The sequence below is a fragment of the Acipenser ruthenus genome, chromosome 2 (genome assembly GCF_902713425.1).
Source record: "Acipenser ruthenus chromosome 2, fAciRut3.2 maternal haplotype, whole genome shotgun sequence".
NCBI classification, from domain to species: domain Eukaryota; kingdom Metazoa; phylum Chordata; class Actinopteri; order Acipenseriformes; family Acipenseridae; genus Acipenser; species Acipenser ruthenus.
Genome location: NC_081190.1, coordinates 104,283,192 through 104,303,800, shown reverse-complemented (window position 1 = coordinate 104,303,800; position 20,609 = coordinate 104,283,192). Strand labels below are relative to the sequence as shown.

Here is a 20,609-nt window from a genome sequence, read left to right as displayed (position 1 = left end):
GAAACTAAAAAAATAATAATAATAATAATTCTAAAACATACAGTATATGAAAGGTGGTAAGCAAATATGAATGCATTTATAAACAACCCATACAGACTATAAAGCAGTGCAGAAATCATGTTGTGTCTGGACAATTCTTAAGGATGCAGTTTGCATGAGGCTTCTTATCTTGGAGCACTGCACATGCAGGCAGTACACGGCAGGAGTGACCATGACATGTTTGCATTATTATTATTACTATTATTATTATTATTATTATTTGTTTATTTAGCAGAGACCTTTATGCAATGCGACTTACAGAGACTAGGGTGTGTGAACTATGCATCAGCTACAGAGTCACGTACTACGTCTCACCCGAAAGATGGGAGCACAAGGAGGTTAAGTGACTTGCTCAGGGTCACACAGAGTCAGTGGCTGAACCGGGATTTGAACCGGGGACCTCCTGGTTACAAGCCCTTTTCTTTAACCACTGGACCACACATCCAACAAACCATGCCTTGTCAATTTTAGAGGCTTCCGGTCTTCAGTTTCTTGCTGTTGGTTAATGATAGTATTTCCTGTTCCTGGTGAATTTCTGGTTATTCTTTCATCAGACCCCATTCTTCTCATATGTAATCATTCTCATATTATTCAGACAGTAGGCCTCATTACAGTAACCCTCATTGTAATCAGTGCCTCAGTGTTGATTAAAATCTAAAGTGTAGCCCTAGGGCAGGGGTGGAGAGCCGCAGGGTCTTCTGGTTTTCATTCCATCCGAGTTCTCAACTACCTAATTGAACTAATTATTTTCTTAACTGGACAACACTAACATCTGTTTCCAGGTCTTTAGCCACTGATCACTTAAAGATACCCAGAAAACCTGCAGGATTGTGGCTCTCCAGGACCACGGTTGGCCACCCTTGCCCTAGGGTATTGGCAAGAGCAGACCTGGTAAGGTCAATGTTAAGCTTTGAGAGGAATAATAAAGCAATAAAGTACCTATATTTCTCCTCCAAAAATGAGGGGCGCATTTGAAAGATTAAGAAAATCTTTACACTAACATATTCCTCGACAAACCGTTTGTCCTTACTACCAATATGTTTTGATTTAGTGGTCTGTGGCGAGAGCAGTTTTGTGCCGTGGACCTATTCCAACCAGAAATGACATGAGCGAACTGTTGGATGACCTTCCTATGGAGTTCCACCACTGGCTATTCAATGAGGCCAAGAGACAACAGGCTGAACCACAGTGTCTCACTGCAAACACCCTGTTGGATTCCCACTGTGGCTCGACTGGATCGAAGAACCCACACTGCTCCCTGTGCCAACTGGGCAAGGGCAAGACAGCAGCAGTTTGTGTCGTAGACTGGGATGACACATATTTTCTCATTAGTTTGTAGCAATCTCAGGGCCAGGATGGCTGTAATGTATAAAGAGTCATCAGGGGCTCAGTAGCAATCTCCTCTTTAGACCTAGCATTCCCAGCATTCTGTTAAAGAGCACTTTTCTGCTGAAGGGTGCAGCTACCCTGTAATCTATTATTTTGAAGTAGATCAGTGATATAAAAGCTGGCTGAATTCCAAAGCAAGTCCAACATGTCTCTAACTGGATTTATGTCATAAACTGTAAATTAATCTTTACCGTATTATTAAAAACAGGTTCCAATGACTGAACTTATAAATAACCATGCAGTTAATAATAATAATAATAATAATAATAATAATAATAATAATAATAATAATAATAATAATACTCCTCCTCCTCCTCATCATCATCATCATCATCATCATCATCATCTATGGGAAAAGGGCTTTCAGACATGGCTAAACATTGAGGCATGTCTGAGAACCTGTTGTTTGCTTATAGGGAAAAAAAAGCGTTTCCAGGCAGAGGTCACAGAGTTGAAACAACACAATTACAGAGATGACCTGTTGGGGGCAGTAGCATTACACAAAATGAAGTGTGCAATTGCAGTGCATTGCAAGCTGTCACTGCAACAGCACAACAAAGATGTATCAGAAGTGTGTGACTCTATAATGCCACCAACATCCTTTAAATAGCAATGCTGGCCCACGTTTTTTTTCTAAAACTTAACAGGGTGTAACAGTTTTAAGTCAAAGCAATTCAAGTATAAAGATACTGTACTGCGGGCCTGTTATTGAACACAGGACTGTTTAGATCAGGACCATATAAATTCTCTATACCAGTGGTTCCCAACCCCAGTCCTGAGGACCCGCTTATAAAATGGTATAGCTAACTTGAAATCTGCAACTGTTAAGAGCTCTATACTGTGCAGCTGGACTTTTTTTTTTTAATGGATTTTCTACTCTTTAAGAAAAGTCTCCAAAAGGACCCTCCTTGCTGGCCTGTATATATTAGGGCCCCTCACCATGCATTCTTTGCTGTGTCTTCAACCTTCCATGAAATTCCTAACATTTCTAATACAAACTTCCTTTTAGCAAGCTATTCCAGTACATGTGACATCAGTATCAGTTCAATCGTTTACTTCCGTATCTCTGTGACGCAACTAATAAAGAGCTTATTCGTGCACACTAAATGAAGTCACAATTGGCACATCACTCAGACATACTTACCCTGCTCTTTCACATCAGCAACTCCGTTCTCTAGATTCCACTCTCCATCCGAACATGGCCGGTCACATGACAATTTCTGCAACGGTACAAAGAGTGTTTATTGGAAGGCTTCAAACTGTTTTAACAGTGCCTGGGTGCTTTAATACATACACAATTCCTAAACAGGATCCATGAGAACATATGTAAGTGTAAACCATTCAGCGCCACTTCTGTCCCTTTTGCCAACTGTTGGAATGTAATGAGATGTAACTCTGAAAAGTGCTTGAAAAACCGTTTATTAGTGGTTACTAGGGCCATGTTTGAAAACAAAATACTGATGTTTTGTTGAATATGGTGGATAAAAAGTCCCTTTTCAGCTTTTATTGGTACCTTTAAAGCACACCACCACCACCAGGTGGCCAAATACAGTATGACACCCTCAATACTACCCAATACCTCAATTTAACATAGCTCCAAGGGTGATCTGCTATGGTAGATATGGGATTCCTCTTGACATGCAAAAATCAAAGAAACATTCAGTTGACTTTTTACCTTTTCTTGCTCTGTCTTGTATAATGGAGAACTGGAGGCAGCCCCATCTGAATCAACTGTTGCATTGCAACTGCAGCAAACGTCTTTAATCACCTAAAATGATAGGAAATTGCAAGGGGTGGGTATACCAATGTATACCAATACAGTACATACAATACAGCAATAGAGTTCCCTTTTTAGGTTGTCACAATCTGTTATCGTAAAACTAAGATGGGCTGTGCAAAAAAACAAGAAATGTACTGGACTTATGTCACCAGTGGCCAAACGTGGGTTCTTTGATTGTGCTTTTGACTTGTAACTGCTGGAAGTAGTTACTAGCACTTTGTTTCCAGGTCTGCACGTCATTATAAAAGACAACAAAGAAGAATTTAAGTTGAACCCAAATCAAAGTAAGGGCTTTATCTTTAAATGAGGGCCGATTTTTCCACTTCATTTTATTTCTTTCTGTAATATCAGTACTGCACAGTCAAAGAAAATTACCCATGTTAAAACTTCCGAAAAGAAAAACCGGAGACACAATGAATTCCTGGAAGTTTTCTCCCTCTCACATCAATCTCCTCTCCAAACCTCATACAATGGCTGTCATGTTTTCAGCAACTGCTCTTACCACACACTCAGTTCACACACTCACTTGTGTGCACAGTAATGTGCTAAAAATTAAATTAAAACAAACATTTAAAAGAAGATACTGCTGTCTTTCTCACAGGGGAAAAAACTGAAATTATTATTGTGTGAAAAAAAAGTGCTTTTTTATTTTTATTTTTTTACTTTTTACAGTGCTATGGGTTTTTACATAACAGAACCATATCATATTCAAATTCTATCTTCATGGAGCCACATACAGTACAATAAACCAGCATGCTGGCTGTACTTCATATATTATCTTTACTGCTTAACGTAATCTTCTACAGATTGGGTCTACTTTGTTCTCTGAATGACAAACTCATAATGGAAATAACTTTACAAAAATGGGTCATGGTCCATACACATTACGATATCTTCAAAAAAAAAAGAAAGGATTAGTAATACTTCATTTGTAAGAAGAAGACGACGACTAAGGGGCATGGCAGATTTTGCATTCTGTTTCAAATGCAGTTATACAATATGAATAGTTTTAAGTGTTCAAGAAACACAAGCTTACAGGACATAGAACAACGAAAGCAGGATTCAAAGCACTGACACACACCCTACACACTGCTTAAGGATTAAACACACATTTTATGCAACATATTAAAAACTCTTTTGAGTATTTATACACTCTACACTGTACTGCTTTTTACAGGGACCATGACAGTTTTTTCATTGTTAGGACGTTCAGAGACTTTCTCCCTTCATTCGAATACCCCTGGAGTACTGATATATGTAGAGTACAACCAGTCCCATCCGATCCTGTAAGACATGATAGCCTCTATTAACCGACAGACCTCATTTACACATGCTGCTACCAACTGAACGCTACTGATGGAAACTGATCAATCCACATTTTATTATGGGTCTAATTCAGAAAATTCAGCTTTTTGTAGGACAGAATGGACTCAGTTGCAGATTAAAAAAATATGGTGTATTTGGAAATTCAGTTTCACCTTTTACATCCTGTGACTTCACATACAGCAAACTGCCCAGTTTAACGATGTTCAATAAAAGAAAACAAGGAAGCATGGGATTAACACAATCACTATCGTTAAAAAGATTAAACAAGATTTTTTTTTTTTCAGCGAGAGCTAGTTTTGTTTGTTGTTGTTTTTGTCTTGGGTTAACGCACCCCTGGAACCAATTAAACTGTATACAATAGGTTCTTCTGTATACTGCATAGTCAGTACAGAAGTCTGGATTCATTCATGCTGCATAGAACAAAAAACATAGTACAGGCACTACACAGGACCGAACCGCAGACAATACTGGACACACTGCCACTGTCTCACCAGGCCAAAGAAGAAGAGGATTAAGAGGAGAGAGAGAGAGAGAGAGAGAGAGAGAGAGAGAGAGAGAGAGAGAGAGAGAGAGAAACATGATAGAGTTAGAAGGAAATACAGAGAAAATCAATCCCATATTATAAGAACTAAAAGATAATAAAATACATTGGGCATTACTAACACATTTGTGTTCCAATACATTATCCAGTACTGTATCGAGAATGTTTTTTTGATCAACCTCATGTGGAACAACTCAGTGCTGAATTTCCAAACCAAATTATCAAGTCCAAATGTATTTGCTAATGTTCTGGCTTTGCGATAGATCCAAACACCCCAAGGATTAATTAGGGGTGGAGTTTCCCTGGGAATATCCTTGTAACCTCATGTTTAATGTTGAAGAAACACATGTGCATGGTATCCAAAACACTTCCATCTGTAATAAATCAATGATTCAGCGTGCCAATACATGAGACGATTCTAAGATGTTGTAGTTTTTCAGGGATTTTTAAAGCAAGCTATTTGCAAGATAATTTGGAAACCAACCCTACCTTTCTACTTTAGCATTATGTTGCTCATTTTATCAGAACACCTGATTATTCATTTATTTGTATTTAATTCTAATTACTAAAATGCTTCTTCTTCACTGGGTATTCATTTAGTGTGCCTTTTTTAAGACCCAAATGAAAGTGTTACATGTGGCTACTAACTTTGCATAGAGAACCCTATGCAATTATCACACACTATAAACATTATTATTGAATATTATTAAACTATGTCTAACCAGGGGCTCCTGAGTGGCGCATCCAGTAAAGGCGCTCTGTGCGGAGTGCAGGATGTGCCCTATAGCCTGGAGATCGCAGGTTTGAATCCAGGTTATGTCACAGCCAACCGTGACTGGGAGTTCCTAGGGGGCGGCGCACAATTGGCTGAGCGCTGCCCGGGTAGGGAGGGCTTAGGTCGGCAGGGGAATCCACGGCTTACCACGCAACAGCGACCCCTGTGGCCGATAGGGCGCGTGTGGCTCTGCAGTGGAGCCGCCAGATCTGTGTTGTCCTCTGGCACTATAGGTCTGGTGGCATTGCTGTGGATCTGCAGTGAGAAAAATGACGGCTTGGCAGGAGCACATTTCGGAGGACGAGTGTTCCAGCCTCCGTTTCCCGAGTCGGCGGGGGGGTTGCGAGCAGTGAGCCGAGGATACAGATAATAATTGGGCATGCTAAATTGGGGTGAAAACCGGGGTAAAATAATTGGCGACGACTAAATTTAAACAAACAAAAAAAAAAAATCCATGCAAAGATGTTGTTGTACCATGAGTAATGTAAAACACAAGTCCACTTGTCTTAACCATTAAAATCAAACTTGCTTTATTTTAATGTGGTAAAGGTTTTGTAGAACTTCCTTCCGCAGCTAGTTAGTAACCGGTATCTGAATCACTTACCAGAAACTTAGGAGTCTCATGAAATGCTTCCAGGATCCTTGTGAAGACACTCAACAGAGCCATTGTCGGATGCACATTCTTTCAAAATGATGGTTGGAGAATGGTTTAAAAATATGAATTGAAATTGGATAATAAAATCAGAGAAGACTCAGGTCAGGCTGCTAAGAATTCCTCGACTCGCTGCTTTGAAAATACAGCAATGGGCAAAACGGAAGAGGGAATTATTTGTTTGTAACCAAAGGCTCTGAAAACAGCAAAATTGTGTTCTGAGATGAACAAAGGTCAGCGTAAACCATGGAAACTGTCCCGAAGCAGAAAAAGTTTTGAGGAAATTCATTATCATGTGGTTGGGAAGTTTCTTTTTTAAAATAAGCAAGTGCAGCACCAGCAGCAGAACCATCTGGAGATGCCCTGATAGCAATCTTACATTTTCACCATACAATCCACAGACAATAACAGAAGGTGTTGGTTGTCCCAGCTGGAATATGCATTACACATTAATTAAATAATAAAACTTTGCAGTGTAATGCTATTGTATTTCCAGCTGAATCTAGCTGTTAACACACTATATGATTGCCCTATATTGACATGTGTATTGATGCAATCAGTCATTAGAAATGAATTGCAATGTGGCTTTGACCATACCTTTAACCATTCCTCTGCCTGCTCCTTGCTCTGCACAGCCAGCACTAGTGCGTCTGCTCCTTGGTGTGTGATCTTCAGCTCATGCTTCTTCTTTTTCCCATCCTTGGGGATGTGGGTGATGCTGCATCCAGTCAGAACAAGCTCCATCTGGGGATTCTGGTCTTTGGAGCTTTTATAACACTACAAGAACACAAAATAAATAGCATGTGGGGTTATTGTACAAGTAAATAGTAGGGGGTTATTGTAACAAAGTGACACTGTAGATAAAAAAGCCAGCATAGGCAAGTTACTGCAAATGGTATGACTCTGTGCTAGTTAAGGATGACAACCATATTTTTTCACTAGAGCAATATGAGATGAGCTTGAATAAAATATCAAAAAGGAAAGATCCAAGAGTGTAAAAATGCTGCCTGAAATAACAAATACAACATAAAAAAGCACTAAATCTACAGAGGTTGTACGAAATTTAGAGGAGAAACCTCAAAATGGAGCGAGGTAACCAGTGGAGTACCACAGGGATCAGTATTAGGTCCTCTGCTATTCCTAATGACTTAGATTCTGGTATAGTAAGCAAACTTGCTAAATTTGCAGACAACACAAAAATAGGAGGAGTGGCAAACACCTTTGCACGAGCAAAGGTCATTCAAAATGATCTAGACAGCATTCAGAACTGGGCAGACACTGGCTCCCGAGTGGCGCATCCTGAAAAGGCGCTCCGCGTGGAGTGCAGGATGCGCCCTATAGGGGAGGGGGAGGGCTTAGGTCGGCCAGAGTGTCCTCGGCTCACTGCGCACCAGCGACCCCTGTAGACTGGACGGGCACCTGCGGGCTTGCCTGTAAGCTACCCAGAGCTGCGCTGTCCTCCCAACGCTGGAGCTCTGGGTTGGCTTCATGGCGGGCCTGCAGAGTGAAAAAAAGCACACGCTTCAGAGGGCAGCGTGTGTTCATCTTTGCCGCTCCCGAGTCAGCGTAGGGGTGGTAGCAGTGAGCTGAGCTTAAAATACAATTGGATATGTTTAAATTAAAAAACAAGAAAAAAAAGAACTGGGCAGACACATGGCAAATTACATTTGATAGAGAAAAGTGTAAGGTACTGCATGCAGGCAATAAAAATGTACATTATAACTATCACATGGGAGATACTGAAATTGAAGAAGGAATCTATGAAAAAGACCTAGGAGTTTATGTTGACTCAGAAATGTCTTCATCTAGACAATGTGGGGAAATTATAAAAAAGGCCAACAAGATGCTCGGATATATAGTGAAAAGCGATGAATTTAAATCAAGGGAAGTAATGTTAAAACTTTACAATGCATTAGTAAGACCTTATGTAGAATACTGTGTTCAGTTCTGGTCACCTCTCTACAAAAAGGATATTGCTGCTCTAGAAAGAGTGCAAAGAAGAGCGACCAGATTTTTTTTTTTTACACAGAGAATCGTGGGAGTCTGGAACCAACTCCCCAGTCATGTTGTTGAAGCTGACACCCTGGGATCCTTCAAGAAGCTGCTTGATGAGATTCTGGGATCAATAAGATTCTGGCAGCAGTCTGGAGTAGTGGTTAGGGCTCTGGACCCTTGACCGGAGGGTCGTGGGTTCAATCCCAGGTGGAGGACACTGCTACTGTACCCTTGAGCAAGGTACTTTATCTAGATTGCTCCAGTAAAAACCCAACTGTATAAATGGGTAATTGTATGTAAAAACAATGTGTAAAAAATAATGTAATTGTATGTAAAAATAATGTGATATCTTGTAACAATTGTAAGTCGCCCTGGATAAGGGTGTCTGCTAAGAAATAAATAATAATAATAATAAGCTACTAACAACCAAACGAGCAAGATGGACTTAATGGCCTCCTCTCGTTTGTAAACTTTCTTATGTTCTTAAAATGCATTCATTTACATATTCAGTGTTAATCATTTTCCTATGAAAAGTTTTTCTAACTTTTACAGTTATAAATGGGAGAGCTGACACATTTTTGCAGAGAACCTCAGTTTCTAAAGACCCCAGGTGAACTAAAGTGGTCTCACACTGAAGATTTAGTCAAATGAATGTAATGACTATAATGACCACCCACAGGGGTGAGTGAAACTGAGAGTTGAATCTTCAGGTTGTCTGCAAATTGGACTGAGATTGATGGTCAATGTATCGAGTTGGCTTCCTGCATACTTCTTCAAAATGAAACAACTACAAAACATCTACTCACATACCTACAGGACCTTCTGTGATAGTTTTAACTTCCCTTGTTTTACAGTCATAGGCAATGACTTAGTCAAGAACTTGTTCAGGCAAGGACAGTTTCTTGAGTATTCGTGTTTTACTGTCATCCAAAGTTCCCAAAAGGACACCCAGCTCGGTTATAAAGCATACTGGGATGCCTTGACTCTAGCTAGATTGGTCTACTGTTCTGATCTTATTGACTAAAATAAGAATAACCCAGGATTTCTCTTTCAGTCCACAACAAAATTAACAAATCTGCAATTGGAGTGTGTTACACAAAATACTCCTCCAGTAAGCCATGATGAGTTTATGAATCACTTCAATAAATAAGTTTCGGACATCAAAAATCAGATGAGCAACTGTATCGAGACAATAACAACGATGCAAAGATTCTTGGTCTATCTTAATCTAATCAAACTTTAGAGCTTTTTTTTTATTGACGTGTCATAGTTAAAAATACAAAACCCACAAAATGTACATTAGATCCCATTCCTACTACACTTTTAATAGAAGTATATCCAAAAATAAATACCTCTGTTTTAAATATTGTTAACAGCTCTCTTTCATCAGGTATTGTTCCTAATTCTTTCAAGACAGCAGTAATAAAACCTTTGCTCAAGAAGCCCACCCTCGATCCCAATGTGCTTAATAACTACAGACCTGTATCCAATCTTCCTTTTTTATCCGAGGTGTTAGAAAGAGTGGTGGGGGAGCAACTTAACAGATTTCTTGCTGCACAGAACACTGCTGAGAAATGTCATTCAGGTTTTAGGCTGTATCATATCGCTGAGACGGCACTAATTTGAGTGGTAAATTATGTGTTGTGGTCCTCTGACGTGGGCTTGCCTTCGGTTCTTGTTTTACTGGCTTTAAGTGCAGTTTTTGACACCATTTATCACTCTGTTTTAATTGATTGCCTTGAAAATATGGTGGGACTATCAGGTACTGTCCTGTCCTGGTTCTGGTCCTATCTCTCTGATAGGTTTCAGTTTGTTAAAATTGAGGAGACCTCTTTTTTTTATCAAAGCTTACGTGTGGCATCCCCCAGGGTTTGGTTCTTGGCCTAATTCTGTTTTCTCTTTATATGGTATCCTTGGGTAATATTATTCGTAGACATGGAGTTCATTTTCACTGATGATACTCAGCTTTACCTGTTCCTCAAGCAGGGTGATGGATCTGCTGTTATATTTTCAATACCTGTCTTGCTGACATCATTAGGAAGTTTAAAAACTTCCTAATGCTAAATTCAGACAAAACAGAATTGATGATATTGGGACCTCAGAAACAATACAAGAATATACACTTGTCTGATTTTGTACTTGACTGTCTATGTCCAGATTTTAGAGCAGAAATAAAAAATAACTTAGGTGTCATTTTTGACCCAAACCTCTCATTTGAAGCACACATTAAAAAATGTTACAAAAATGTATTTATTTCATGTAAGAAACATTACCAGATTGAGAGGTTTTTTTTCCAGCGATTGATGCATGCTTTTATATTGTAAATAATTGATTATTGTATGGTCTTTTAATTGGTATTGGTAGCAATGTGATATCTTGTCTGCAACTTGTACAAAATGCTGCTGCAAGAGTTTTAACTGGGAATAAGAGACGAGATCATATCACTCCTGTGCTGGCATCTCTACACTGGCTTCCTGTCTGATTTAGGACAGATGTTAAGGTGTTGATATTAACCTATAGGGATCTGAATGGTCTTGCACCACCTTACCTTAAATACTATATGTCCCCAATCAGTCACTCCGATCTGAGGATGCTAGGTTACTTTCTATACCTATTATTCCGAAGAAAACTCAAGTGGTAGATGCTTCTGCTATATTGCACCAAAATTATGTAATGACCCAGCACTGTAAGGGAAGCTCCCTCGGGTGATGCTTTTAAATCTCGATTAAAAGCACATTTTTATAGTCTGGCGTATCCAATTATCTAAAATGATATTCTTTTGTCTCTATATGTAATATTTTACTATTTTTAATTTTTAGCATTATTTGACTGTTTTATTTATTTCAAATACTTTTAAACTATTTTATGGGTATTTCTGTTGTTATTACAATTACTGTTTTTACTTTATTTGTTTTTTGTTTTGTTTTTGTTTTTCTTCATGTAAAGTGCTTTGTGGCGGCCCTCGTTAAAGACGCTATCAAAAATAAAGATTGATTGATTGACAGATTGATACTGACAGTTGTATAAAAAAAACAAAACTACAAAAAGGAGCCTTTACAAATGCTTTGGAAATATGAACTATTGTTTGAGCTCCTCAGTGGTCCTCATAAACACTGCAGAAGCATAAAGTAATAAAAAAAGTCCTATGAATAAGAAGAAGCCACTAGTACAGCCTGGCTATCATCTGCAATATTACACAATTCTTAAAAAGAAACAAGAGTTCAAGTCGACACACTATCAGTATGTTTACATGGCACAAGTAGCCAGAATAGGAAGTATTTGGAATACTAGAATATTCTGAATGCTCTGTATACATGCAGGCGGAATTCTCTTATTCCTTTCATATTCTGCGTTTACATGTTAAATGGAATATTCCTTTTATGCCATTAACGCATGCGTACCTTGCTTCCCACAGCAAACCAAGAGTGCTGATTGTAGTAGAATAGTTTGTTGTTTATTGTAAAGAGTTGGTGGTGTGGACGTATATTTCTGTTTCTTGCCATCAAGCTGTTTTACGACTTTAAAATCCTTAATAAAAGTGATGTCTCCCCATCTGACCAAACGTAGCTGCGTTTTCTCGCACGTACCATCATGTTTACTGCTGTGAGTATTTGTTATAGTCGGAATATGCTGTTTACATGGCTTTATGTTCCACTAGTATTCCGCATACTAGTAGAATGTGCCACCTCCAATATTCTGAATATGCAGAGGTGGAATATTCCTCTTCATATTCCGAATATGCTGTTTACATGGCAGAATATATATTTGGATTATTCAGTATTCCATATACTAGTGGAATACTACTGGCCATGTAAACGCACTGTATGCTGCAATTACTTCTTTTCACCAAGTGTACATAGGAAAATCTGGAGGAAAGATGGACCTAACATTAATAATGATACTATTCAGACTGAAGACCATTGAGTTAGCATTCAAAGAGAAATCATGCACAACATTCTTTAAGCATTATGGTATACATTCCCTTTATGTAACAATATGCCATAAAAATATTCAAAATGTCATTATTCAGTAACATACTTCAAAAAAAGAAGAAGAGAGAATGCATATAGATCATATTCCAAATCCATGCCAGCTGGATGGGAAGTAAAATAAAGACACATGTACTATGTATTATCAATGCCCTAGACATATTGAGTATCATACCATTAGTTTGTTGTCTTTAATGACGCACAGCAGCTTGGTCCACTGTCCAAAGCGCTTCTTGCGGAGCAGGAAGGCACAGATGCGGGCGTCTTTGACCAGGTCCATGGATGCCTCCTCAGAGGGCCATTGGTGCCTCATCTTCTTTCCTTTACCATCCTCCTCTTCCTCGTCATAAGACTCGTATGAGCTACTCATTGCATCAGAGTCATAATCTGCAAGAAGAAAACAAGCATGTTAACATACAACCCCCTACTACGACTAGAAGTTATCAGTATCATGAAAAAGTATAGGTGGATCACCATTACCTAGATACTGTACACAATATTTACATGTAAATATGAAAATGTGTCTGTCATGCCATGCATAATTTCATATATCTGCATATTCTGATATACTCATTTGGTAAAGAATATGATGTAGCACAGCCTTGACACAACTGGAATTGTATTATCACCACAAGGAAGAATTAGCAGAGGCAATTTACATATCAGGTTAAAGCTGCTATAAATGATAGACTCAAACTCCAGATTCAGACTGCCGGTATACAGTTTATGAACTCCGCTGTTCTTCTCATTCAGTATTGTGTCTGTATTTTGTTATCCGCCCAATACCATCAGTATTGCTTATGTTGGAGCTTGGCTGGTACTCACGAGAGGTGATGTATTCTGGAGCCTTTCCAGGGCTAAGTGGTACAGCCTCTTCATAATACCCCTCAGGGAGGGAGGAGCTGGGTAATGGTGGGGGGCCATTATCAGGAGGCTGCAAGATAAACATAAATACATACTGTAAATGCATTGAAATAAACTGAATGTGTCACTAAGATTGCATTAATATAAGAAATCACACCACAGTGATGACACATAAATATTAAAATGCGCTAAAAAAAACTGGGCAACCAATATTTACAAAATAGACCTTAAGTAAAGGGCCTTATTTTGATGGTAGCGCAGAGAACATTTTCAAAGAGGAATAAAACAATTGTGACACAATAAAACTCGGCAGAAACAGTTTACTTGTGGGGAGGAGCAGTTAGATTGAGTCATTTAATGTTAGTTCTACTAAGATTGGATAAAAATGTGCCTTTAATAATACGACCCAAAGAGTTTAAATCAGTGGTTGTACAGGAAAGCTTTGATCATGAGTTATCTGTGAAGAAATCAGTAATCTGCTGATTTACTAAGTGGCATGCTTTACAGATGACGGACAGCTAGATCAAAAAAAATACAGCTTTGACCATTTCCCTTTTCCGCCTTCTTATTAGGAGGCAGGTAAAAATTATACTTTGTAGATCAAGATTAGAAAATCTGTGTGCATCTCAGTATGAAGTTTTAACATCTACTCTCATGTAATGGAAATCATTACAAACCCATTTGGCTTATGCATTTTTTTAAATGCAATATCACATTTATCCCCCTTTCAGAGGAAGGACTTCAGTAGCTCACTTACTGTAGTTCTGTTCATGTGGCAGTCTATTTTGTATTGGATAACTCCAGATGTACTTTAAATTAAATAACGCAAAGCAGAATTTCTTTGAACTTCTTTTTGCTTAAGTGTTTACTACACTACTGGGTTACCATATGGGAACATTCCTGTTTTTTTGTATGGAAAGAGAAGAGAAAACTTTAATAAAAACACTCCAATTTTTGTGTTTATTTGCAAGTTTAATGGTCATTATATGTATGTTTTTGAAGGTTTACCACCTCCCCACCTGTTCTTCGTTAGAATATTTTCTTTTGGCTGAATGTTTGAAGCCTATTAGGCAATCTGCTGTAGCCATCTCAACCTGAATATGGTTCAGCCCTCCAATGTAACAACAGTTGTTGCCAGTTTCTAATAATAAATAACCAGTGCTCTGGAAAAGCTACAAATTAAATGATTGTTGGCATATGCACCAAAATGATGGAGATTATGTGTCTGAAAGCATTGAAATAACTTGCTCAATTACTAGTGTGTGATAATCAAGAATCATTTTTACCTCTTAATATAATTAGCAACATGTACACTGATTAGATTGTGCTCTAGATACTCTTTTTTTTTAATTTTGTATTTCGTTTTTTTGTTTGTTTGTTGTTTTTTTTTTTTTTTACATACCTTGTTTGTAACATGAAACTCATACTGTAACACGCATACATTTCCCCAATAATTGTAAACAGGGCAAATACTACATTCCAACATTACTAGCAGTTAATCTGAATATTTTCAAATTGATTCAATGGAAAAAATAGATGATTCAATTACATTTCTGTGGCAGGAATATGGTATTATAAAAAGCTTCTTGTGTTCTGTGTTTTTGATTAACAGCGTGACTTTAGCTACATCACAGATCAGCCTTTACCAGAAAAGAAAAGTTCAACGAACTATAAAAAATAATTCTGTCAAACATTTTCAGTATCATATTTCTCTATATTGTAAAGTTGAATGAAACATTTATAACCTTTTCTCTGCAGCGACAAAATATAATTTTTCCTATGCACAGTAGATGAGTAGATCTGAGCCTTTGGATCTTGTGTTTGTTTACGACTGTAAGTCGCCCTGGATAAGGGCACCGGCTAAGAAATAAATAATAATAATAATAATAATAATAATAATATAATGATACTATCCGTGCATGTATTCATTTAGGTCATGTACTTCTTTAGTTCAATTTATTTTAAAAGAAAAGGCCCATTGAGATAAAGCAAAGAGATCTCAAGTAGTTTTCCTGTTAGTAGCAGCATCATTTGTTTTATCTAAAGTAAACACAACATAAACAAGACTAATACACACATTTTTGGCATTGACAATAACAGCTTGCTGTCTTAAATTATTTACATTTGTTAAAAAAATAAATAAAAAAAAAAGTTTCCATAAAAGCACAATTAAGCAAAAGATAAACTTTTGTTCAGAAAAAAATATTGGCTAGGACACTTTTATGTACAGTGGAAGGTGTTTCACTTATTTCAGATATCAGTTAATACATTACATAGTGAGGGTTGGCGGTGAGGCTTGCTTCACAAGTTCACAACCTTCAGACCGCCAATTTCAAGCAATGTTTGTTTGAATATTAGTGCCAGCAAAAATGTAAACTATCATCTACGATTTCCCATTTCAATACAATACATCTGAATGTCACTAAATAGCAAAATGTTAAAAGCTCCAACACCAAACTCGCTCTTAAAAAACAAAATGAGGATCTTTTTTAAACTATCCACATGTTATTTTGGTACAGCACAAACACAACTACTCCAATCATTTTTATTGAACCCTGGCAGAAATATAACTTTCAAAAAACAACAATGAATGAGGTAATACCATAGTAATGTATTCAAGATTGAATCCCTGTGTTCATTAACAGATCAAGCAAGCACTGCAATCAAAGTCCAGGGTTCTGCCAGCATCGTTTTTACAAACTGTCTTTCTTATGTGCTGGGTGGCTGCATGGTGTTTATTCTCTCTTCTATGAACCACGGTTTGAAATTAAGTTCATACTGTATCTGAAGTTCACAATACACTTTTAGCCCCAAATGGATTGGTTACAGATGGTTTAGTCAGACCGAAAACATACTATACAAACATTTTGCACTTCAAGAAAAAGGCCAAAAAGGAAACCTCATTAATTGTTGCAGAAAAAAAAAAAAAAACCTCTTTGGTTTTGGCAAAACAGATGTTAATTACGACATGTTTTTGCACTCTTATGCTGCCAAACTTTCCACCAACCATATCATTAGAACGAGAACGAAGTCAGTCCTTCTAATATATTTATTGTAAGCCATGGCGGGGCCCCAAAACCTTATCTTATTTCCTCTGGGAGAACTGCCTTTGTGAACTAATTATTGGCAACATTTGTCATCTCTACAACATTAAGTGAAAGGAAAGGAAAAGGAAAGGGAGAGCCAGTGCTGGTCAGATTGAAATTAGAACAATAATAGTTCCTTTCTGCAAAACCAGCCTTTCTACAAAACTTTAGCCTACAGGAACTGTTTATTCTACATACAGTTAACCTCGGTTAACTCGACATCCCACGGGGATCCCATTTAGTGTCGACTGATCCAAGGTGTCGAGTTAACCACGGGTACACATGAGCCATGGCATTAACATGCATATAAGCAACAGAACTCATATGTTTACAGTATTTACAAGTTTATTTTTTAGTTAAATGTCCTTATGGAAACGATTGAAAGAACTTCAGTGAATAAATCAATTACAGTATACAGTACTGTACAAACTCGATACAATTGAAAAAAGAATTAATAAAATAACTACAGCATTATTTTTACGAAAACAATCCAACCACAAACTGTTGACTATAATTTGAGTTATTGGCTTGTACTGTCAAATTTGACGGCTTAAATTGCAAAAGTTAAGAAATGTACATTATACAGAATTAACTCGGTGAACAAAAACAGTAATAAACAACACCGTTTCACAAAGAATTCAAGTATTGTCGATTGCTTTGCATGCGCTTTGAAAGTTCTGCAGACGAGCTTGTTATCCTCAATAACCTGAGTTTTAAAGCTAATTGAACAATAACTAATTTTTCGCTCCCCTCTCACTGTGAACTCATACTGTAACCAGCTATACTTAGTAGTTGTGAATGGATGAATGAACGATCCATTTCCAGTTGGAGGTCAGTCACGTGAAACGAGTGTCACGTAGAGTTCAGTCACGTGAAACGACAGTGTCGAGTTATCCACTAGTCTTTTTAATAGTTTTTATCCCTTCGGTATCGATAAGAAGTGTCGATTTACGAGTAAAGCATAGTGTTGAATAAAAAAATTAAGAGGCATATATTTTATATGGAGAAAATCCGGGACCAAGACTGTCTGTCGAATTAAGTGAAGGTGCCGAGTTATCCACCAGTCGAGTTAACAAAGGTTGACTGTTAATAATGTACTCAATAATGATGGTGTTATGCCATGACCCACATCAATCCAAATCAATCATCTAATTCAACTGCATTTTGTACAGCAATATCTACAGTACTCCCTTATAAATGTTTAATATGGTAAATGTGCAGTTATTTCACAGTTACCATGCAGCTTTTCAATAGCTGACTATATACTTTACTCTGCTTTTCACATTAAAATGGGCTATCCTAGTGTATGTAGGCCCACATGTGCACTTTTGAACAATATCATCTTTTAATATCAATCACAGGTCATAATGGTAATCAGCATACTGAAGATGTTATTTAAAGAAGGCACACACATTAAACAAATGATGCAAAGAAGGATAAATCACCTTATAATGTGCACAACTACAAGTAAACCTACAATATATGTAGTATTCTCACATCATTGTCACTAAAACTGTGGCTTATTATTTATTTACTTAGCAGACGCCTTTATCCAAGGCGACTTACAGAGACTAGGGTGTGTGAACTATGCATCAGCTGCAGAGTCACTTATAATTACGTCTCACCCGAAAGACGGAGCACAAGGAGGTAAAGTGACTTGCTCAGGGTCACACAATGAGTCAGTGGGTGAGGTGGGATTTGAACCGGGGACCTCCTGGTTACAAGCCCTTTTTTCTTTAACCACTGGACCACACAGCCTCCTTAGCTGACAGAAGACTGCTGAGTGAGGAGCCTATCAGTGCCAACCCCGGGGCTGGTTGAATCCTAGCAAAAAACTTATATTTCTTTAGAATCTAAAAAAGCTGTCGGATATGCCTGGGGCTTCATGTTTTTTTTTTTTCAGTTCCTATTAAAGGAACTACTTCTAGACAGAAATTGTGTGGGCTGCTTGTAAAAGTAAAATAATCCAGATTCATTATTGGCAGACAAACTATATTCTGGCATTTTTGATAGTTAATGTTTCAGATAGTCTTGTTTCACTGGAGGTTATACTTAATTTCCCTTTTACCATTTATCAAATCTAAATAGTTTTGTGTTTAGATTAGTCATGCCTATTTTCTTTATATAAATTTGCAAACATGCAAATCTACCAAATTACTGATCCACATAATAGGATCTTTGTTTGCAAGGCACATTTGATAATATAAATAATTAAATATTTGCTTGTAAGTGTTAACCTTTCCAATGCACATACACTTTTCTGTGCCAACTGGTGGCAAACAGTGACGTCACATACCCGGAAGGCACACACAGACAGGCAGTACTGGGGTTGAAACTGAGACGCAATGGCACACGGCACTTTAGGGAAAAATAAATAGACAAACAAAATGGACTAAGACTAAAACAAACAGTGGATGAACAGACAAATAAATACAGTGAGTCAAAACAAACAAACAGGTATCGTGCCGGTCCTTCTAATTGTAATGTTTATTTTTCTTTTTTTTAATTAATTCTCCTCTCCACTCACCGAACACACATACGGTTGTGCCGGGATTCAATTACTAATTCATTATTCACTTGAATCCCAGCACGTGAACTAATTTGTGCACTCCCCGTGCTCACATACTATTACATACTTTATCTGCACTTGGTGTGATTGTGCAATCCCCGTGCCTAAATACAACTATATATTTTAACAACACTCGTGCACCCATATATATATATATATACACCAATTAACACACCACACGCAACATATAACACAAAATCCACACAGGGGCAGGGCACACTGCCACATGGACAAAATACAGAAAATGTCTATATGGGAATGTGATTCAGAGCACATTACATAATGCTTCCCAATCAAAGAAACATAATTTCACAACAAAACAGTTCCCATTCATTATGCATGAAACATATATAATAATGTGTAGGGTGCTGTACAATATAAGCTGTGGTCAATACTAGACATGTTTAAATATCTATGAAGCATATCCTGTAGAAATACTAATATAAAAGCCCATAGTTTCTGCATTTTCACTTGGAAATGTGAACAAAAACTTAATAGGCCAACAATCGCCATCAAACAATCTTGTTACCAGCTGGGCTGTCAATTTAAATAACATAATTTTGTTTTCATTGTAACAACACTTTAAACTTTTGTGGCCAGTGCCAAACATTAAAAAAACAAATTTTATGTTTCTTGATTCAGTTACTAAAAAATTCAAAGAACAGTGAGCATATTGGTTCAACTGTATTATGTTTCTCATGAAAATATTACGCAAGTTTCTACCTTTGTTTTAGGATTCTGAAAAAAAACATAAACTCGCATTGTCCTTGGAGGAATATCTGTTAGAAAAATAACAGGGCCTTTCTTAATACAGCCTGCTGGTTTAAATCTTCATGGCACAAATCCAATACTCCCTAGCAGGATCTACTTGGGGCGTTGCATGAATAGGCCATTGTATAAAGAAATCTAAGTCCGACTTCATCAGATTAATAAATATTTTCATACCAGGACCCCTCAGCAACACCACCCTGTAAAGCATGCATAACCTTTTAATAATACATTTAGAAAAGCAGCAGTATCAATTTATAAAGACCCCTATATACAATATAAATAAATGTTGCACATGTTGTTTGTATTGAAAACAGGGGGTGGCTTCTTGAACTTTGCTTAGAAGCTTTGCCCAGTTTTCATTCCTCGGCCCGCGACGTGAACATTGTTAACAAGGTCGTAACTGCTTTATAGTGCATCCACTCTCTTAAGTGCCACAAGATGGGAGTGCTAGCAGGGGATTCATCTTGTGAAAAGGCTGCAGTGTTTTCAGGTCTTGGTTTCAATTCTCACACAGACACACACACACACACACACACACACACACACACACACACACACACTACTCCTCTATAAATCTGTGTAACTTTATTCTTCTTTGCAACAGATGCATAACCAGCAACCTTACTTAGTTTCTGATTGTGTAGATCATGTCAGAATAATTTTCTGGGTCTGGTCACTACTTGAATGGGTTACCTCCAAGGACAACCAGGTTGGTGGCTCATTTAGTTTTGTTCTTAAACTACAAGCAGCTAAATATCGTGCATGATCCCTTTACCTTATACACATACATCTACTTGAAGAATAAGCTGCCTGAAATGCATTTTATTTTATTT

At 37.6% G+C, this 20,609-nt stretch overlaps 1 protein-coding gene across 4 annotated transcripts in view; it reads right to left on the bottom strand.

Annotated features, from left to right (window-relative positions):
- The window catches only part of LOC117408611 (actin filament-associated protein 1-like), a 93,006-nt gene that overhangs the window by 11,694 nt on the left and 60,703 nt on the right, over positions 1-20,609 (bottom strand). For all 4 annotated transcript variants that reach the window (XM_034013762.3, XM_059005182.1, XM_034013761.3 and 1 more), the window contains exons 4-8: positions 13,312-13,420; positions 12,662-12,873; positions 7,100-7,279; positions 3,104-3,196; positions 2,573-2,648 (exon numbers count right to left, since the gene is read on the bottom strand). In XM_034013762.3, the coding sequence (XP_033869653.3) occupies positions 2,573-2,648; positions 3,104-3,196; positions 7,100-7,279; positions 12,662-12,873; positions 13,312-13,420 (670 nt within the window). The remainder of the gene's footprint in view (positions 1-2,572; positions 2,649-3,103; positions 3,197-7,099; positions 7,280-12,661; positions 12,874-13,311; positions 13,421-20,609) is intronic.